At 36.0% G+C, this 21,434-nt stretch overlaps 1 protein-coding gene across 1 annotated transcript in view; it reads right to left on the bottom strand.

Annotated features, from left to right (window-relative positions):
* Positions 1–15,669, bottom strand: part of LOC127498252 (lysophospholipid acyltransferase 2-like) — a 72,038-nt gene extending 56,369 nt beyond the window's left edge. Inside the window, exon 1 of the mRNA XM_051867399.1 lies at positions 15,441–15,669. Coding sequence (XP_051723359.1) covers positions 15,441–15,518 — 78 coding nt within the window. The 5' untranslated portion in view covers positions 15,519–15,669. The remainder of the gene's footprint in view (positions 1–15,440) is intronic.
* Positions 15,670–21,434: the final 5,765 nt, after the last annotated feature.

The following is a 21,434-nucleotide window of genomic DNA, read 5'->3' as shown; positions in this document are numbered from 1 at the left end:
GGAGAAAAAGAACAAGCCTGTCAAGTCGGGCCTGCCAAACCTGCATCTGGCACCTGTCGTTTCCCATGGGAATCTACTCTGTACTTCATTTTGCACCTGTGTGACTCTCTAGCACCTCCAATGCAAATGTAGCAGTTTGCCAGCAGATGCCTCCTCATCTCTGCTCCTGGGCTGAATGTATTTCTTCCTGATTTACTGATTCACTTGGCAATCCATCTCTAAAATAGGTCCCGGCAAGGCAGCAAATTCAACTTTACTTGCAAGCAGAGATAAGAGGCTAGTGTGCCAGAAGTGTTCCCAAGATAAGCCACATTTCCTCCAGAGTGTTGCTCGAGCTAACCTCCAAGAGACAAGTACCTATGTTCAGTACAATTCATGATATAGCCCATATTCATTTCTGTCTTTAAATTTACAATTTATAGTCAATCATGTTAGTATTGCTAAGGTGCTAATGCTAATTCAATGACATATGGCATGTGACTTTAACATGAACGACTGCACATAGGGTAGGTGTGAAGAAAAAAAAATAATAATTCACACCAAAAGGCCTCCTTTCTCAAGTCAAATGTGTTACATTTTCTAAAGATTGGTTGTGTTTGTCCTTGAAAGTCATCACCATGCTAAGGTAGTTATGCAAGTTATTAATAATATTATTATTATTATTATTATTATTATTATATTAAAGGATTAGTTCACTTCAGACCCTCAGACAGAGCCAATGAATCTTGTACCCTCAATTTGGATCATCTAATTTTTACATTAAAGGAGGGATCTGAGCCATATCATAAAAAACTTGGGAGTGGGCTCCTTTTGGATACTAAGCCACAAACAAGCATAGGAAACATGCTAAAAACCAGCCAAAACATCTTATATCAATGACCTGGAAACCTCCTTACATTACTTAAAGGATTATTTCACTTCAGAATTAAAATTTCCTGATAATCTCATTTTCTCCTCCAACTTCAAAATCATCCGACATCATTGTTTTACCATTTTTTTTTGCACGTTCGCTTTGTAGACACTGGATTGGTACTTCCGCCTACATCACGTGTGACCTTTCCAACATGATTCCGTAACACGTGGCGTGGTGCATCGCAGAGCAGTGCAAGATGAGCATTTTTGGTTAAAAAGTATATATTATATATATATATATATATATATATATATATATATATATATATATATTTTTTTTTTTTTTTTTTTTTTTTTTTTTTTTTTAGGAAAATGACCAATTGTTTCCCTAGATAATACCCTTATTCCTCATCTGGGATCATGTAGAGCCCTTTGAAGCTAAAACTGCAATTTGGACCTTCAACCCGTTGGTAACTGTTAAAGTCCACTATATGGAGAAAAATCCTGGAATGTTTTCCCTCAAAAACCTTAATTTATTTTCAACTGAAGAAAGAAAGACATAAACATCTCGGATGACATGGGGGTGAGTAAATTATCAGGAAATTTTAATTCTGAAGTGAAATAATCCTTTAAGTACTGTAAGGAGGTTTCCAGGTCATTGATATAAGATGTTTTGGCTGTTTTTTTTAGCATGTTTCCCATGTTTGTTGGTGGCTTACTATCCAAAAAAAGGCTACTCCCAAGTTTCTATGATATGGCTCAGATCCCTCCTTTAATGTAAAAATTAGATGATCCAAATCGACGGTACAAGATTCATTGGCTCTGTGTGAGGGCCCAAAATAAAGAGACAGAAGCAGGTTGCCTTCTAAATTTCATCCACATGGAGGAACAGAGACTGAGATCAGAGAGCAGCAGAGGCGGGAACAGCCTGTCTGCTCTAGTTGAACATCAAACACGGCTTTTCCAGCCAAACTTAGCCTGAAAATCAGTTGAGAAGAGAAAGAGAGACTAAACAATACCCGGATAACTTACTGCATCAGTGGACACTTTAATTTCTTATGAGGTCATTGAAGTTGAGGAGCTATCAGATTCAAAAAGCTGAACAAATAAAACAATAAGTACAGAGGAAGTTTCTTGTAGTCACGTCGCACGTGTTCACAACTTCCAAATTCAAGCATGTTTTATGTCCAGGAATGTAATTCTACAACTGCATACCTACAGAGCATAATTCCTCAACCGGAGAAGCAAGTCCTTGCGCTGCATACTAGAAAAGTACAGGAAATCAGAGAGAATGGGTGAGCACATGAGCTTGGTTTGACTCCTCATGAAACCTTCTGTTGTTCTTGAGGAGCTTTTGCTAAGACCTCTAATAAACAAACATTTTAAACCACCAAAAAACACAACAGCACTCAAGCAGGACAATGAAAGTCAACTAAAATAAACAAAACAAAAGCACAGAATAGTACAGTACATCAGAAAAAAAATAAATAAATAATAATAATAATAATAATAATGCTTTAAAATGCAGTCGGGTTCAGGGAGTAAAAATCCTGTTTAATTCTTCATAGAAAAACTGATTGTTCTCATTAACAGAATAAAACTTTCAATACAAATCTGTTATGAGCTGATGATACAGGATGATTTCAGCTTATTTGAGAAAAAATAAATAAAAATTTGCCATATTCCCAGTGGAAAAACTCCACAATAGAAGATTATGAATCCACAAGACTTCCACAATGACAATAAACCTAAATATGTGGTCAGTTTGTTTTTTGTTTTTTAAGAAATACCTTTATTCATCAAGGATGCATTAAATTGATCAAAAGTGACAGTGAAGATATTTATAATGTTATATTATATATATATATATATATATATATATATATATATATATATATATATATATATATATATATATCTCAAATAATGCTGTTCTTTTGAACTTTCTATATTCAAAGAATACTGATAAAAATGCAACATAGTTTCCACAAAAATATTATTAGGCAGCACAAAAATATTAGGCAGCACAAATGTTTTCAACATTGATAATAATAGGAAATGTTTCTTAAGTATCAAATGAGCATATAAGGGATCATGTGACACTGAAGACTGGAGTAATGATGGTGAAAATTTAGCTTTGCCATCACAGGAATAAATTGCATTTTAACATATGAAAACAGAAATTTTAAACTGTAATAATATTTCACAATATTATTGGTTTTACAGTATTTTTAAACAAATATAAGCAGCCTTGGTGAGCATGTGTAAGACTCCTTTCAAAACCATTTAAAATCCCTATGGAGAAATTGAATGGGAAAAATATTTCCAGACCCCAGACTGCTGAAATAGTGCAGGACAAATGCTCTAAAATGAAAAATAAGCAACAGGGAGCATCTCAGATGCACATAGTTACAGTGTCCATTGTCCTCCTGTATATAAACCTGTAGCTGCAGAATGGAGCACGAAGCAGCATCTCCTGCTTTCAAACACTTCACCAGACACAAAAGACTCCTGTCACTGACAGCAGGCTTCGGCTACGTCCCTTTATGTTGATCCAACGATCACAGCTTCCTTGGTCAGCTATAAATAACCCACCATTCAAGCCTGCCCTGCATGACAAACGCCTCCTATTCACCCTGCCTCAAACAGAATACAAAATTAGCCGAATAGCTAACCAATACAAAATCAATGCAACACTCTCCCTTATGGATGCAACTCTCAAGAAAAAGGTGATTAATTAAACAAGCGCCTCTTAGTGCTGGGCGGTATACCGGTTCATATGGTATACCGGTTTCAATTTCGAGACCGATATGTATTTTTCAAAAACCGCCATACCGGGGTGTAGCTGAAACAGCTGCTGTCTCTATTCAATGGCCATGAAGCGCTATGTAGAGCGTATTGAGAGCGGACTTCTATCAAAGTCCCTTGAAGACAAGTCATTTCACTCTGCGGCCATCTTTGAAATGCCTCTCGGGCATTCAAGTGCAGCTCCTATCTCTTTGAATGGGTAAACGTCAAATTCTCTAAAGCTGTTTGCCAAGCTTTCGATTCAATTTCATATTTGAAATCACCAATGAAATCTGACAACAACTGTCTCATACATTTTTTTTTTAAACGCTCGAATCATGACAAAAAAATTTTCAGGCTGGATCAACGTAATGCGCATGCGCAGTCCTAAATGCGCGTCTCTTGTGCCTCATTTCGGAGGCGAGCGTCTGACTGTTTCTATAGAAACCGGAGCTTCTAACGGCCGCTCCAGTGACGCGATGACTTTACCAATCGGGGATTGGCTCTTATATAGAAGGCGGGAATTATTCCGCCATATTGCGCGTTGCACTTTCTCCCATTCATAATAATACGAGTGATGCGTCTTGTGTTATTCTATAGTCTTTGCTTCTATTAACTGCATTCATACCCTTCTTACACTAATGGAAACAATAACTCACTCACAAAACGATCTCTCTTTAATACTGCAAATACCATGTAGAGCCATATGATTTCCGCGATGCAGAAAACACGGATGAAATCACGGAATCCAGTCACAAATAGAACTTACTGTAAAGCTGAACGTCACAGAATTAGGCAATTTTTGGATGAATAAATCAAAAGTCGGGCTGTACAATGAATCAGATATCGATACGGACTAGTGTCTGTGAATATTAAAGCTAAAAAAGACTGAATGAGCGCCGCATTTTCGTCTACTAGCTACTACACATACCGAAGCACGCGTGACGCTCGCGATGATTTCAGTGTCTGCTGTCTCACTCACTATACACATAAACTTCATCTGCAGAGCTGCTCTTAGGGTCACTTTATGAACATTTCACCGTTTAATTTGATAAAACTATCGACATTTGTCGTATCATATACAAAGGAAGTCAAAGGTCTTCACGACCCTGTCAAAATAAAAGTTCGGTATAACTTGAAATAACAGAAATATACTATTGTACAATCGAGTATACTTTAATTAATAGAGATAATAATAATAATAATAATAAATAATAAACAGTTTATTAAAACAAACTCAAAGGTCTTCATTGAAATGACAGAAATTGCACAGTAAAAATGTAGCCTACTTATTGATATTATTAATTTAATTAAATTATTAAATTATTTGATTACATTTTAAACTAAATTGTTAGCTTTATGAACTGATTTGATTACAATTAATTTTTAATTGTCCTTACAATGTTTATGTAATATATTCCATGTACTCCTGACAGTAAAATATGCCAAAATAAAGGTCCAGTGCAAAAAAACGTGAAACCGCCAGAATCTTTAAAAAAAAACCGTGATAGAGATTTTTGGTCAAACCACCCAGCACTAGCGCCTCTGACGTTTCCTGTCAATTTCAACACCTCATTTTGGAAGCCAAAAAGTCAAGCTAGTCAAAATGAAAAAAGGATGTAAACACCCACCATGAACAACAAACACCATCTTATTGTCTGAGGAAATGCAGTGAGAGGAACAAGACCACATTTGTTGAGTCACATACAGTATGACTTGTCAGTTCTTCAATGTGAGTTGCAGCTGATGAGTGTGTACTAACAAGTTAAGCTACTAGCTAGACACATGTGATATGTGACCAAGAAATCCCAAACTATTTATTGTTCCCAGAAGCTAAAATCAAGTTAGAATTCATTTTTCAAAAACGTATACTGTAAATGATGCTGACATGGAACACTAGAAGTGGGACTTTAAAATGTATATTTAAAAATATATCACAAATAGACCAAAAAAAATGTTGCCAAGTTGCCAAGCCCGCAGTTATTCCCTCCAAGAGTCCTAAGTACTGTGCAAAATGAATGGATGGAACAGAGGGTTGGAGTGTTTGGGAGGATAACATAGGGGTGATATGAAGAGTAAAATGCCACAAAAATCCAAATTTTAAAATTTAAATAAATCTGAAAGCTTTTCGCTTATGCCCAAATACTTAAAGCTCTGTAAAGAAGATTTGAAAGGTGGAGATGCTAATTGGTATTCCAAAGCTGCATTGACGGGCATTAATTCACTTTTACTCAGATTTAACTTATATTATGAAAATAGACCAAACTCTGCCAGAAGATCCAGCACCAAGGGAATGGATGTGCCAGGGTCAGACACATATAACAAAAAATCATCCACGTATAAAGACAACTTATGCTTCAACCCTCCCCTTAGTATGCCAGCCATCGCACTGGACCTGACAGCAACTGCCAGACGCTCAGTGGCTATTGTTAATAACAGTGGGGAGAGTGGGCAGCCTTGTCTAGTCCCATGCCATGACTATAATAGAAATACTTTGGATATTTATTGTTTGTTCTTAATACAGGCCATGGGAGACATGTATAAAGCTATGAATTATTCAGAAAAACCAAATCTCCAAATAAGTGTGTAAAATAAATATAGCCATTCGACTCAACAGCATCCATGTCTAGCCTGGTGAGATTATGATTGGAAGAGCCGGCTCCAAACATCTTGCTAGAACTTTAGCTAATAATTTCAGTTCTGTACAAAGTGATGGGAGATGGGGCGATAATTAAAGCATTGAGAAAAGATCTTTAGCTTTCTTGAGAATAAGGGAAATAATAGCTTGGCGTAAAGAGTGAGGAAGGATACCTGAACTGTAAGACTCATTGAACATGTAAAGTAAAAGAGGTGATAATTTAAATGAGAATGTATTAAAAAATTCTGCAGAAAAGCCATTAGTAGAAAGCCAAGAGTAGTCTTAAATCTCATCCCACATAAGGGGAGCTGCCAAATTAAAGATGGTATCAGGATCAATATTAACAAGATTGATGAGTTAAAGGTTGCTGTAATTTTTTTGACTGTACTAAAGCACAAAAATACCATAATATGTTTGCAGATATTTAGGAAACATGCTAAGTTCACATACTTGTTTCTCTGAAAAACAACACTACAGCCAGTTATTTTACTTTGAAATGTGTGTTCCGTGTCAGAATGTCTGTTTTTCTTTTGGTCTGTGTGATCCCGCCCACTGCCAATTTATTCAATAGTATTTCAACACCCGGACTGCCAGTTGGCTGAAAACACAACATATTGTAGCCACAGAAGCCAACGAACAAACTGGGTCAGAGATCGCAGATTCTACTCAACCTAAAAAGCCTCTGCATCCATCTAAACAGCTCTATGAACAGGAGCATGTTAAAACACAGATAGTTCAACTCATCAACTTACAGTGTAAGGCTCGTCGCCTTCCATTGTCAATTGACCCTTTGCAAAGATCCGTCCCCCTTAGTTACTGTGCTCAGTTCAAGCAGCATGTGAACCGATCATCTCTTCCTACTATCTATAGCATTAAATAAACATGAATGAACATCAGAAGGTATGTTGTTTCAACCGGGGAAAGACGTCAATACAGACCATCAACATTAATCTACTAACTCTCCTCTCTGGTTTATTTGTCGGACAAAATGGCGGATTCGCCGTTAAGATTGCTCAGATCGCCTGTCAAAAACTCTTGGCGAAGGGGGAATTGCACTCTCTCCTGTTGCGTGTCCTCAATCTGGCAACGCGTGTGAACGTCGAGTCTGAGGAGGAGGAGGCAGGGGAAACAACTCTCTCCAATATTTTGAATTTGGACTGCAGTATCTATTTCAACCACTAGCTGTCAATATTACATACTGCACCTTTAATCTGTTTAGCATGATGACATTTAATGTCCGGGAAAGTCTCTGTAGTCCCATTTAGCCACCTGCTAGCAACCGGCCTTTTTCAAGACATGAAAAAGCATTCTAAAAAATCATATTACTGATGTATTTATGTTGTAGAATAAAATTTGAGCTTGTGTTAACCACAGACCTTATTTCAGGCATTTAACCAAAAACCCAATGACTTTGAGATGACTGAACCGTACGTTCGAAAATGCTAACTCATTTCCGAGTTTTGGGACTCATTCCCGTGGCACTCCATTGTCTTTGTTTCCTTCTTTCTTACTCAGCTCACATCTCAGCTCTCCCTTTTTAAATGACCATTAATGCCTCCATTTATCAGTTTTCTTCAATGCTGTCTGCAATTCTATGATCCACCTGGGACAAAGAGCATCTGCTGGAGAAGACTACGGCACGCTGATTCAGACACAATTCTCCATGCGTGTACTTTCAGCAGTTGGACTTCAACCAAGCTTTTCCATCTCATAATGAGTCTGCAAAAGGAAAAGGGCTAAACGTAATAGGTGTTTTTGCAAGAACCGCTAAATCAGATCACACATTCAAGTAAGGGGCACGCTGACAATTCCACCTTACGAGCTGTGATGACTTACAATCAGTGTCTGGAAGTTCTGGTTGCTAGGATACATCACTGCCACAGAGGCTGGAAATGAGACTGATAACAAGTCACAAAGAAAGAAAAGCGACTAAAATGAGATCAATTTCCTTTTCATATCAGCCATGAGTCATGACACGCAAAAGTCCAAAATAACATCACACCTGAGCATTGTCAGCAGCAGATGCCATCTGGAAGAAGGAAAAAGATGCTGCGTGCTCTTAAAAAGACAGAAAATTACTTCATGATGGTCTGATAGCATTATTTTTGGCTTAACATTTAGGGTTTAGACCAAACTTTTAGAAGAAAAGGTTCTATATAAAGGGTTCTTTCAGGTGCTTCATATATAGAACCTTTAAGGGGTTCAATTTATGGATTTAGTTTTAATTAATTCATTTTTAATTGTAATTACATTTTATGAATTAAACTGCTCATAAACATACTTTCACTAGAAAAAAATAAAATAATCCATTAAACATGACAGTATTATGCAATCATTTAAGACATCCATTTATAGAACCTTTTTGGCATTAAGTGTTCTATATGGAACCCCACTAAAACATTTTGTACAAAATAAAAACATTTCAAAACAAAATTCCTGGTTAAACATTACAGCATACTAGTGTGATAAACAGTGCATTTTTCTTCATATTTTGTTGAATATTGACAGAATTATCCACAAATAATGCTTTTTTACTCAAAAACTGAGATGCATAAGCTCAGATCAATGAGGCCTACGATCATTCAGTTCCAAAAAGAACACAAAACCTGTCCTAACTAGAGAAAAAAAAAAAAAAAAAAATTGACAAAGATTGAATCCAAATATTTGGTGATAATATAGCATAACATTATATCTTTTAATATATCTTTAATATATCTTTATTAAAGCTGTTTTGTTGTTTGATTAAAAGGTGCAATGTGTACATTTTAGGAGGATCTATTGACAGAAATGCAATATAATATACATAACTATGTTTTCAGTGGTGTATTAAGACCTTACATAATGAACAGTTATGTTTTTATTACCTTAGAATGAGCCATTTCTATCTACATACACCTGCGGGTCCCCTTACTTGTTAAGTCACCGTTTTGCGCCAGCAAGTTTCTACAGTAGCTCAAAACGGACAAACTGCTCTACAGAGCGCGTTTGATTAACTAGCTCCTCTACTATCTCAGACGATGACATATTTGTCCTGTGTTTGCCACTGTAGCTTCTCCAAATTGCACCGCTAGATGCCGCTAAAATTTACACACTGCACCTTTAACATTAATGACTTATTAGCAGGTATTTATAGGTTGCTGTCACTTTAAGACCGAATGCACGAATCCAATATAATGGCACACATCCAATTTTTTTCTCAACTCTTTACGTTCATTTAAGACATAACCGACTATGTTTATGAGAATACTTGCCGAGACTGGTCTTTTGACAATTTTGTGTTTGTCTGTTCAAGCGCATGGAGATGCAAAAGAGGAATCAATTCGCTGTTTGCGCACTATCTGAAACACGCCTCTCTGTGTGCGTGGATGTGCTGTGCGCACAGATAACAGCGTACGAGTACCGAATCGATGGTGAAACTTAGCAATTAATCCACAAAACGCATGCCAAAATGCGGGGCCTGGTCCACATGGATCACAGATCAACTACAATCCATTTAACCTCTAGCATAGCACGGAATATTGAGCGGAGCATCACACCGCACAGTGATAATGGCTAGAGCGAGGGTGAAACCTGAGCGCTGAACACTGAGGGGCGGGGCAGCATATATTTTCAGCCCTTTTTCTCTTTCTTCCAAAAACCGAAAATGCCATTTTCAGCTGATAATTTTCAGCGGCCAAAATTACGGTGAAAAAAAAACCTGTTGGCTATACAAGACAATAACACAACTAGTGTTCTTTCCAGCTCCTGACAGTTACAGCTGATTGGCTGCCACTGATAAAATTATAACTTCACAAGTACATCTTTAAATTCGGGCCTGTGCACACAGGTGGAGATGAGCAAGATGTAGTCATTACTCATGCAACAAAAACTTGAGAACTCTAAACATCATCCATTCATTCCTGTTCTTGTTGAGCAAGCAGATTCATTGTCTTTTGCCACTCTGGATGATGTCCCATTCCTGTAAATAACTCATGTTACTTTAACATACTCTGAAATGTCACAATCTTTGTGTAAAGATTAAAATTAATTAGAGATGTATTGATAGAACCACTGATACTGGAAAGAAAATTATGAATATATTAAAAAAAAATTCTAAATATCTTATTATATAATAATATTTTGTGTTCCACAAAATACAGGTTTGGAACAACAGTGAATGATTTTGGGTGAACTATCTCTTTAAGAGTGCTGAACAAAAACAAATAGCCTACAAGAGAAAAATCCAGAATTGGCATGCTATAGCAAAGTGCAAGAGCTGTAATTATCTTCCTCTTATATAAAGTGTCATATCTGGTTGATGAAATCATCAGGACTGACAGTAAAATATGCCTCTGTCTCTTAACAACTGATTTTAATGACAGGCCTGGAAGTGCTCAGAAAGGAGGGAACCAGAATCAGCCAAATGAAAGACTTGGTACATACACATCAGAGAAATTACATACACATGTAGATTCCTAACATGTAATGAATTGAATTAGTTTGTGTAATTGCTAGGGTTACTTAGAACCATTTCTATTAAACACACACACACACACACACACACAAACACACACACACACACACACACACACACACATCATCTCATATTTTATGGGGACATTCCATAGACATAATATGGTAAAAATAATATGGACATAATATGGTTCCAATATGGTAAAAAAAACATTTAACGAGATATCAATCAAACATATTTATTCTGTATCTTTTTGCAAAACATTCTGTTGCAGCTGAATAACATGAACCAAAATCAGTTCCCTAAAGACTAACTAATATAAATTTCAAACATTATTAAAGACAAGTACACAGTCAGTAATACAATAAGAAAAAAATAACCAAATTAGCAATAGCACAAATAAATACAACTGAACAAAGTTCAGAAATTGAAATCAAATATAAAATAACACTGCACAGTTTTCTTTATAGAAATAAAGTATAAATTAATATATAAATTAATAAATAAATAAATAAAGTTTAAAAAAAAGTTATTCAGTCAAAATCAGTGAGTGATTTTCTTTTGTTGTTTGATTAACAGTAATGACACAGACGGACACAGGTTTATTAGGCTGCTGTCACTTTAAGAGTGAAAACACTGATCCAATATACTGTTACACATGCATTTTCTTTCTCAACTGTTTACGTTCACTTAAGACTGTTTACGAGGATATTTTGGCATAATTTTGTGTGTATTAGTCTGTTCAAGCACAAGAGAATTCAGTATTCATGCACGATATGAGAGGCGGCTTTTTGTGAGTGCCGAATTGAGTTCTCTTTCACGTCTTCTTGCGCTTGAATAGTTTAAAACCACATTAAAATGCGCACACAGAAATTGGTATTTTAATTGAAAGCGGAATTGAAATTTTAATTTTATAACAAGCATCCGATTCCTGACCTTAAGTGTCTGATTGCAGAATTGGAATCGATTTTCAATTCCCAACTCTAAGTGTAAGTGGTTTAACTGTGAGAAGAAAAAAAAAAAAAAAAAATCAAAAATGCATTAATTAAAACTTCAGCACATCAAGGGAAAAAACTAAGTACAACACTACAGTACAAAATTCCCATAAGCAGAACTCAAACAGAGGCAACTATTCCCAGGAGAGTGCCCATTTAGAGAGAGAGAAAGGATGGGCATATACCTCATGAGAAATCAGGGCTGCGCCTCACGCTCCTGCTGTGCTCACTGGGGTTAGTGCCAAGAAACCTGTGTGCTTCCTTATTATATGCTACAAAACATATGAATCAAAAGGTAGTGAAGAGAAACCAGTAAGATTGCGCCACTTTTGCGCACGTTATGACACTGAGTCTTTACAAACACACCTCTTTCCATGTAAATTAGACTCATATAGACATAGTATTCAAAAACGTATTTACTATTTGACTTGCGGAAAGTGTGCAACTACATGTATTTTTTAAAACATAATTGAGGCGTCTAGAACAAAGTGAAGCAATGCTGTACAGTCCCAGAAAAGTGTCAGTAAAGACATTTATAATGTTACAAAAGATTCCTATTTCAAATAAATGCTTTTGAATTTTCTATTCAAAGAATCATTTAAAAAAAAAAAAAAATCACAATTTCCACAAAAATATAGGCAGCACAACTGTTTAACAGTTTTGAGCGGTAGTGTAATCTTCCTACAGACGTTGAATTCAACAGTTTTGCCCGGGTGCACGCTGTTACCTGAATGTTTCAGTGAATCTGGTGCTAAAACTTCACAGTCAGCCTGAGCAAATAAACAACATTATCAGCCAATGCATTTCATTCTTAGTGTTTTAACTTTAGTGTATTAAATGGCCCTTTTATGAGATTTGGCAGCTCTAAGTGTCCTTTCAAGTGTGGACTAGTGACGTAAAAAAAACTTAATGGGATGTAGTCCATTTGAAGTCTGTGGCCACATATTACGAGTCCTCAAACTGGCAATTATCAACCTTTGAAAATCAACCAGAATATTCAGAATGGGCACCGCCTTGAAGCCAAGTGATTTCAAGAGGTCCATTTTACATAGAACAAAGCATTAGTCACCAGTTTAAAGACCAGAAAGATGCCAATCACATGCTTAGATTGGTTTCTAACTTCTTTAACCATTCATAATGTGTTTTTAAAGTCAAAGTGTGTGATTTCTGTGCTGCTAACATCACCAAACGGGGAAAAAAAAAACAAATGTTTTCAAACAGGTTTCCCCAAACACTACCTTCACCTGCCATTGGTTATCCAAACAGATAGCCATGCCCTAAACCCATGCCATTGGTTGACACAATGTTGCTGTTGCCAGGCTGATTGAGATGCTAAAACAGAGCAAAATTTCAAAAATCACTATGTTTCCAGGCAAATCAACCTATGAATGGCTGGATTTTGTACAGTAAATACACACTTCACCCTTAACAGGATAGTTCACACCACAAAAAAAATGACAATTTATATTGAAAAATAATATTTTGACATATGTACACAGAATGAAAGTCAATGGGCTCCAATGCTAGCTGTACTCCAACATTCTTTAAAACATGCTGCAGAAAAAAGAAAGCCGTACAGGTTTGGAACAACATGAGGGTGAGTAAATGATATTTAATTTTCATTTTTTGGTTAACTATCCTTTTAACTAACTATAAAATGCAAACCAGAAAACCAAGGGCGTTAGGACCTATGAGCTAATTTCCTCACAGCTGACTGGGAAATGCCCTTAGTGACAAGGCTATTTTAACATTAACAGTCTTAAATTATACACTGTCATTTTACAGTGCAAAATATCAAGCCCAGCCTAGCAACCCACATCTTATGTAATCACAAACAGATCTACATAACTTCAACCCAGTGTTGGCTAAAGCTCAAGATGTAGTAATCCTGACAGCTCGTTTCATGATGTGCTTGGACTGAATTATTGATTCCTGTCACATTAACAAGAGTTCTGGAGTGAAATCGTGTCGGGATAGGGTTTGTAGGCTGACGCCTGCCAAAATCTCATTCAAAAAGGCTGGTGAAGAAGCATGCCAACAACAGAGCAAAGGGCACTAGAGCTGCGGACATAACCAAATGGACTTACAGATCAAAAACCACCTTGTTTGCTTGGATTTCCATTCATGATTTATCTTGACTATAGGTTAATATCGGAGGAATGATGCCATTATCACTCTAGTTACTGGGTCCCACACCCAAAAAAGATATTTAACATAAAAGAGGTTGAACAGGTGGGAGTTTACACGTACACGTTCCAGAATGACTGCATATCTTGACTCATTCTTGCCTGGACTTGCATTACGAGATGGGCGGCAGCAGCTATAGAGGTCAAAGAAGTTGAAAAGTATGATATGTGTGAGGCAGCAAATGCTCTGGCTTCGGCATAAAGCTAGAGTAATGTTATAAAATGTGAACACATAAGTGACTGGCGAAGCTGACACTGGTAATGGTCTTGTCTCTCATGTCTGATCAAGAATATATTAAGAAAATATCTCCATCATCAACAATGTTAAATTCTATTCAGGTTTAACCAACCTCTTACATCACATTGCTAAAAATTATCTTTCAACTAGAACATCTCACTGTACGTGAACTTCTCATCACTTACTGTAATGCAAGGCAGCCGGGATTTTAACTGTTAAATTTGATGAATATTTTATCACACCTCCACACTGGTGTAACAGAGTTGTGAACAGAGGCCGTATAACTCTTGTTTAATGGAGGGTTATGAAAGAACGATGACTTAATCTAAGGCATATGACTTATCCAGAGGCATCATTAATGATTTATCCATACAAGAAAGCTACAATAGGCAGCAACCACATCACACATCTGTTTTGTAATGTATCCAATATATCAAATCAGTCTGTCAATAGACAATAAACAATTTGTTCTGTTTTTATATATAATTCTCTATGTCAAAACTTGAGGGAACGAGCGAGTTAATGAATCTTTTTAGTGAACTGATTCAAAAGATTCGAGTCACTTGGATGAATCAAAGTCTATGAGTACTATTTAGGTTGTAAATAGAATACCAAATGATATGAAAAGAAAACCCTTGGTCTTTTATAAAATATGTACAAATTTCACAGTAAATTACATGGCCTTTAAGTGAGGTTATATCTTTCATACAAGCAAACGAACCCTGAACAAAATAACGTGGAAAATAATGGGGAACTGAAACATTTCTCGTCTCGCTCACTTAACTGTAGTGTGCTTTTGCTTCAGTAATTCGTGTTACAAAGGGTTGTATTTAGGACATCTGTAAATATAATCTCTTCTTTTGCAGACGTCGCTCTAGCACAGGCGAAATCGTGACTATGGCGGTGTTTGGAAACCTATCGAGCTGCCTACATAGACATCATTCACGAGGACTTCTCTGAAGGTGCCTAGATGCCTATAAATCCTTTCTAAACAGATAACATATTTGGTTTACCAACACACCATGTGACTCCCTTGTCATCAGACAATATTTTGAGAAAAATACGGGAAGGAAAAGAAGGGAAACGGGCGTTATAAAATGCGCGATGATGAATTTCAGGCTTGTTATGTTGTACACTACAATATCAATACTTATATCATGCAGTTGTCGGTGGCAAGACGTGCCCATCAAATGTGCTGGATTTACAGCAAACGACTCCACACTGGCTAGCGATCTTTGCTAGGCAAAATGACAAAAGCGAAACATAAATCCCAGTTAAAGTGACAGTTTACCTGGTCCACTGGCAGATCAATAATCGTACTAATTGGCTGCAGCAGTGTGGAGCCTGTGCAAGACGTAGAAGTAGCCATGATTCAGTCCAGCTCCACTCCCTTACAGTCAAATCGCCCAAAACACTGTCCTCTTTCTCTCCCTCTCTTCCTCTCTTTATGGTGGATGGGTGTTGGGAATGCCGTTCTATGGTGCTCTAGTCGCGGACTGTCAGTGCTGTTGCACCGCCTGAACATCAACACAAAGCCCGTGTAGGCGGACTGACTCGCCCAGCCCCTCCATTACATCAAACTACTGCTGCTCAATTACACTTACTTACTTACACACACACACACACACACACAGAGAGAGAGAGAGAGAGAGAGGAGAACTTAATTGCCACTCCCTCTCATTCATCCTTCTCATTTAGTATAACAGTCCACTCATATTTTTAAATATTTAAAAGAAAATATTATTTTAATATATTTTTAAGACTAAACTTTTGAAAAATATTCAAAAAACATGTACATGAGACTCCAGACAAATCATTCTTCTAGAAAAAGAAGTATTCTACATGAGGCGGGTCGCCCCCTCATGGCCGCGGCCATGTTGACATCACATGACCACAATTGCTTGTCATGCAATTGCGTTTATAATAATAATAATAATAATAATAATTTCAGCAAGTGCTCAAAGTGCTTTACAAATCATAAACAAGTACAAACAATCACAATATACATATGACAAATTAGTTAGGACTGAATCCAAGTATACATCATGAATAAAAAAAGCTATATTTTCTCAGCAACACTTTAAAATAACTTAATATTAAAACACATGATGACATTAGCTAAGTATAACTCATATATTTAACTAACCAGTTAGAATTGTAATGAAATGATGTATATTTTTGGACATGGATCCTCTGCAATACATGCAGTGACAAAATTGGACTGTATTGCTTGATTAATATAGAGGTATTGGAACAGAAATAGTAATTCCATGTCTGACCTCTGTGACCTTAATAAGACCCAGAACCGAGATCTGACCTACATGATGTCTATTATTAATATGGTTCTTGTTGTGCAGTAAGAGCAACAGACTTTTTTTTTTCTGAAATATATTTTTAGTGCATCACACCATAGAGCTGTTATGTGAATTGATCCAGTCTTTGAGTTCATTGGTGTGGATCTTTACAAACATGTACAATGACGCCTCAAGGTCAAACAAGAAGCTTCTGCTCGATTCATCTTCAGAAATCTTCACATATTGTGCTTTTTCTTAAGACTCTATAGGCCTAAAAACTATAATCCCATTTTTTTTTTCTTTCAATTCACATTTATTTGTATAGCGCTTTTCACAATACATATCGTTTCAAAGCAGCTTTACAGAGAATGCATGTCAACATTACAATTTAGAGAATGCAGTTAGCTAATAATGTAATAATTTAGGCAATTAATTTACAATCACTGTTAGCAATTTAATTGAAGGTAGAAGCAAAGAGCTCCTGGAAAAATGAATTACATATTAACAATAATTAGGATATATAGAAATTTGCGAATGTGCGTGTTGATCCAGATGTGGATCGTTTTTTTGGCATATATGCAACCAATAGCCTGACCTGCATTGCCTACAAGATTACTATGGTAAGCAAGCAGTCATATCTGCTAAAGACATAAGTGCTTGTGAGCAGGTTATTTGCCCTGAAGGTTACCAGATACATGCTTTCACTGAATAAAAGTCAAAGAAGGAATGTGAAAAACGGCAATATAGAGGTAAATTTCAGGTAAATGTTGGTAATATTTATTTATTTGAATTACCTTTTATTTTTATATTTTCAGTTTTAATTTTTGTTTTCTATTTAGCTTTAATTTATTTTTATTTCAGTTTTAATTTTAGTACTTAAACTTATTCTATTTCAGTCAAATGCCAAGGCAACATTTCTTTTCTCGTTTAAGCTTTTTACGTAGCCTACATAATGTAGGCCTATATTTTCTTTTCTTTTATTTCATCTTTATTTCAATGAATGAAAAACATTTTAATTTTAGTTCACAATAACTACACTGATTTATTTATTTATTGTATCCAGAGCTCAATGGTCAAATTGTTGTGTTTGTACTTTTCATGTATCAGTTCTTTAATTATATGCTCAGCATCAACACTTTTATAAGTGGATTTGTATGTTGTAGAAGAGAAACACTCGATTGTAGCAGTCAGAGAGCGCCATCTTCTGGTCATGTTGGAATGTAAAAATCACTTAAATATCCCTGTTTTATCGCTTCAGTTTGTAATTTATTAAGAATTTAACTTGTTTTTAATGAATTCAAATATATATATTTTGTTAGACAAAAACGCTTTTATAAAAATATAAGGAGATATTGTTCATTGAGAAGAGTCTGGCTGCAGACTTGTTTATTTGCACCCTATTTTAGGCCTACATCTTGTTTCATTCTTGCCAACAGTATAAAGAAGATATCTACACAATACATAACCTATAAATAATAGCCATTGCAAAATGTGTTGTTAATAACTTTTCCCATTCATTTCCCATGCTTTTAGCAGCAACTGTATGACCATTTCTGTTTGTGAACAATGAAAACAAAGGCAGATCATTTTTCAAAGCAGCGTTTACATATAGCCTACTGTAATTCAGGAGATTTGATTTCATACAGCTTAACATGCAAAGGGCAGCTACAAATTGTAATGTTCACTATTAAAATTTTATGCAAATGTCATAGTCTGACAGTGCAGGTCCATAGAGTTTGACCAGGAGGATATCCATAGATTAGCTCTAAACCACTCGACCAATTACGTCGTTTTGTAACACCTGTTCGCTTGGCTTTTTTAGCTCAATGGATTTATCAAACGTAACATTGGTAGGTCAGCATGTTGGTACAATGCTTTGTTGATAGGGGTCTGTGCCAAACACCTACCTGCTTGATGAGCAAGCGCAGTGGCAGACATATGGGCATACAAGTGGATGGAGAGTCGCGGCAGGAGCAGCCATGACTCAGCAGCTCCTCCAGCCTGAGTGACTGTAAACAGACTCCTCTGGACACATGTTAAGCTCTTACCACACACACACAACACAAGTTTATCACTACTACAGTAAAGAACAGGGTTGAAACAAACTATATTTCTGCTTAATTTTGTTTAGGCTAATATTTTTGAAGTAAAACCAATGAACCTATTTTGTTAAATTTCTTTTTATACAGTAGTGCTTGATAGGCCTGTACAAAATGTCATGATAGCTGCTAATAAATAAATAAAGGCAGTGTCAATGTTTCAAATGTTTAACCTAAAATATGTTTCATGTGGTACCAATAAATGAACTGGCTTTAAGTCAGCATTAATGTAACATGAATCAACCTCTCATTACAGTATGCAGTAACTTGGGTACAAACAGACAAGACGCTGACTCATTGGAGTAGGCCTATATGGGAAAATTTTTAGATAAAATTTTACAGAAAACCCCTTTAATAATAATTATTTCACTTACCTGTATTTAAACAAACACAGGTAAGTGGAATACTTCATAAATATTATTGTATTAGTTCACAATTTTATAGTAAAAAAAGCTAGTTATTCAGGATCTGTACCTGCTAAAACAGTGAAACCGTTTAAAGTCAGCATGAAATGGAAGTTTTGTTCCTTCCCTATTGTGGCGTATGACAGAGAGAAAAGGCTTCTCGAACAAGAAAAAAAAATGTAGGGCATATCTATCTCTCTCTCTCTCTCTCTCTCTCTATCTATATATTATATATATATATATATATATTATAATATATATATATATTTATATATATATATATATATATATATATATACACACACAGTTGTGCTAAAAATTATTATTTATACCCTTAGTAAATATGACCAAAGATGGCTGTGAAAATAAATCTGCATCATTAATCATTTTGATCTTTAATTTTAAAAATCTACAAAAATCCAACCTTTCATTGGAGAATAATAATTTTAAATGGGGGGAAAATCTCATTATGAAATAAATGTTTTTCTCTAATACACATTGCTCACAATTAATCATACCCTTTTATTCAATACTTTTGCAACCTCCTTTTGCCAAGATAACAGCTCTGAGTCTTCTCCTATAATGCCTGATGAGTTTGGAGAACAACTGACAAGAGATCAGAGACCATTCCTTCATTCAGAATCTCTCCAGATCCTTCAGATTCCCAGCTCCATGTTGGTGCTTCTTCTCTTCAGTTCACTCCACTCATTTTCTTTAGGGTTCAGGTCAGGGGACTGGGACGGCCATGGCAGAAGCTTCATTTTGTGCTCAGTGACACATTTTTGTGTTGATTTTGATGTTTGTTTTGGATCATTGTCCTGTTGGAAGATCCAACCACGGCCCATTATATGACTTCTAGCAGGGACAGTCAGGTTTTGATTTTTTATCTGTTGGTATTTGATAGAATCCATGATACCATGTATCTGAACAAGATGTCCAGGACCTCCAGCAGAAAAATAGGCCCACAACATTAAAGATACAGCCATATATTTCATTGTACACATGGTGTACTTTTTACCCCTGTGTGCACCAAACCCATCTTAAGTGTTTGCTGCTAAAAAAGCTCATTTTTTGTTTCATCTTGACCAAAAATTGATGCACCTCTTGATGGAAATAACATCACAACATTTATTTCCATCAAGAGGTGCATCATTTTTTGGTCAAGATCTTGTATGGACAATGCAAGAGGTGAGCACTCTGTAAAGTCTCCTCCAGCACATCCCAAAGACTTACACTGAGGTTAAGGTCTGGACTCAGAGGTGCCAATTCATGTGTGAAAATGATTCTTCATGTTCCTTCTCAACAATTCTTTCACAATTTGAGCATGATGAATCTTGACATTGTCATCCTGGAATATGGCCATGATACGTCTTCCTACATGGTTGTTTAAGAAATGCAAAGCTACACACTCCATCTTTTAAGGTTAAAAGAACCGTTGCCAAACATATAACATGTTAGAAACATAATAATCACTGTAATAATGATCCATTCATAGACTCTTAAGTATTTGCCTATTAAATTTTTTTGGCCAGGCAGTGTGTGTTTATGTATGTATATGTATATATATACACACACACACACACACACACACACACATATATACATATATATATATATATATATATATATCAGTTGAGCTCAAAAGTTTACATACCCCTTGCAGAATCTAGAAAAATGTGAATCATTTTAACAAAATAAGGATCATGAAAATTGCTATTTTTTTAGTACTGTCCTTAATAAACTATTTCACATAACAGTTGTTTACATAAAGTCCACAAGACAAAAAAATTGCTGAATTTATAAAAATGACCCTGTTCAAAAGTTTACATACCATTGAATCTTAATACTGTGTGTGGTTACCTGGATGATCCACGACTGCTTTTTTGTGATGGTTGTTCATGAGTCCCTTGTTTGTCCTGAGCAGTTAAACTGAGCTCTGTTCTTCAGAAAAATCCTCCAGGTCCTGCAGATTCTTCAGTTTTCCAGCATCTTCTGCATATTTGAACCCTTTTCAGCAGTGACTGTATGATTCTGAGATCCATCTTTTCACACTGAGGACAACTGAGGGACTCAAACACAAGTATTAAACAAGGTTCAATCATTCACTGATGCTCCAGAAGGAAACACGACGCATTAAGAGTCGGGGATGTAAACTTTTTGAATTGGATGAACAGAATAAATTGTCCTTTTTTTGTCTTCTGGGAAACATGTAAGTATCTTTTGTAGCTTCCAAAGGGCAGAACTAAATGAAAAAATATGTTCTATAAACAAAATAAAATAAAAAACTTGCACATCAACTTCTTGTTCAAAAGTTTTCACCCCTGACTCTTAACACATCGTGTTTTCTTCTGGAGCATCAGTGAATGTTTGCAGCTTTTGTAATAGTTTTGTCTGAGTCCCTCAGTTGTCCTCAGTGTGAAAAGATGGATCTCAAAATCATATAGTCACTGCTGGAAAGGGTTCAAATATGCAGAAGATGCTGGAAAAC

Source organism: Ctenopharyngodon idella, chromosome 17, assembly GCF_019924925.1.
Source record: "Ctenopharyngodon idella isolate HZGC_01 chromosome 17, HZGC01, whole genome shotgun sequence".
Taxonomy (NCBI): domain Eukaryota; kingdom Metazoa; phylum Chordata; class Actinopteri; order Cypriniformes; family Xenocyprididae; genus Ctenopharyngodon; species Ctenopharyngodon idella.
Note: the sequence above shows the minus strand (reverse complement) of the source record. Positions and strands in the feature narration are given on the sequence as shown.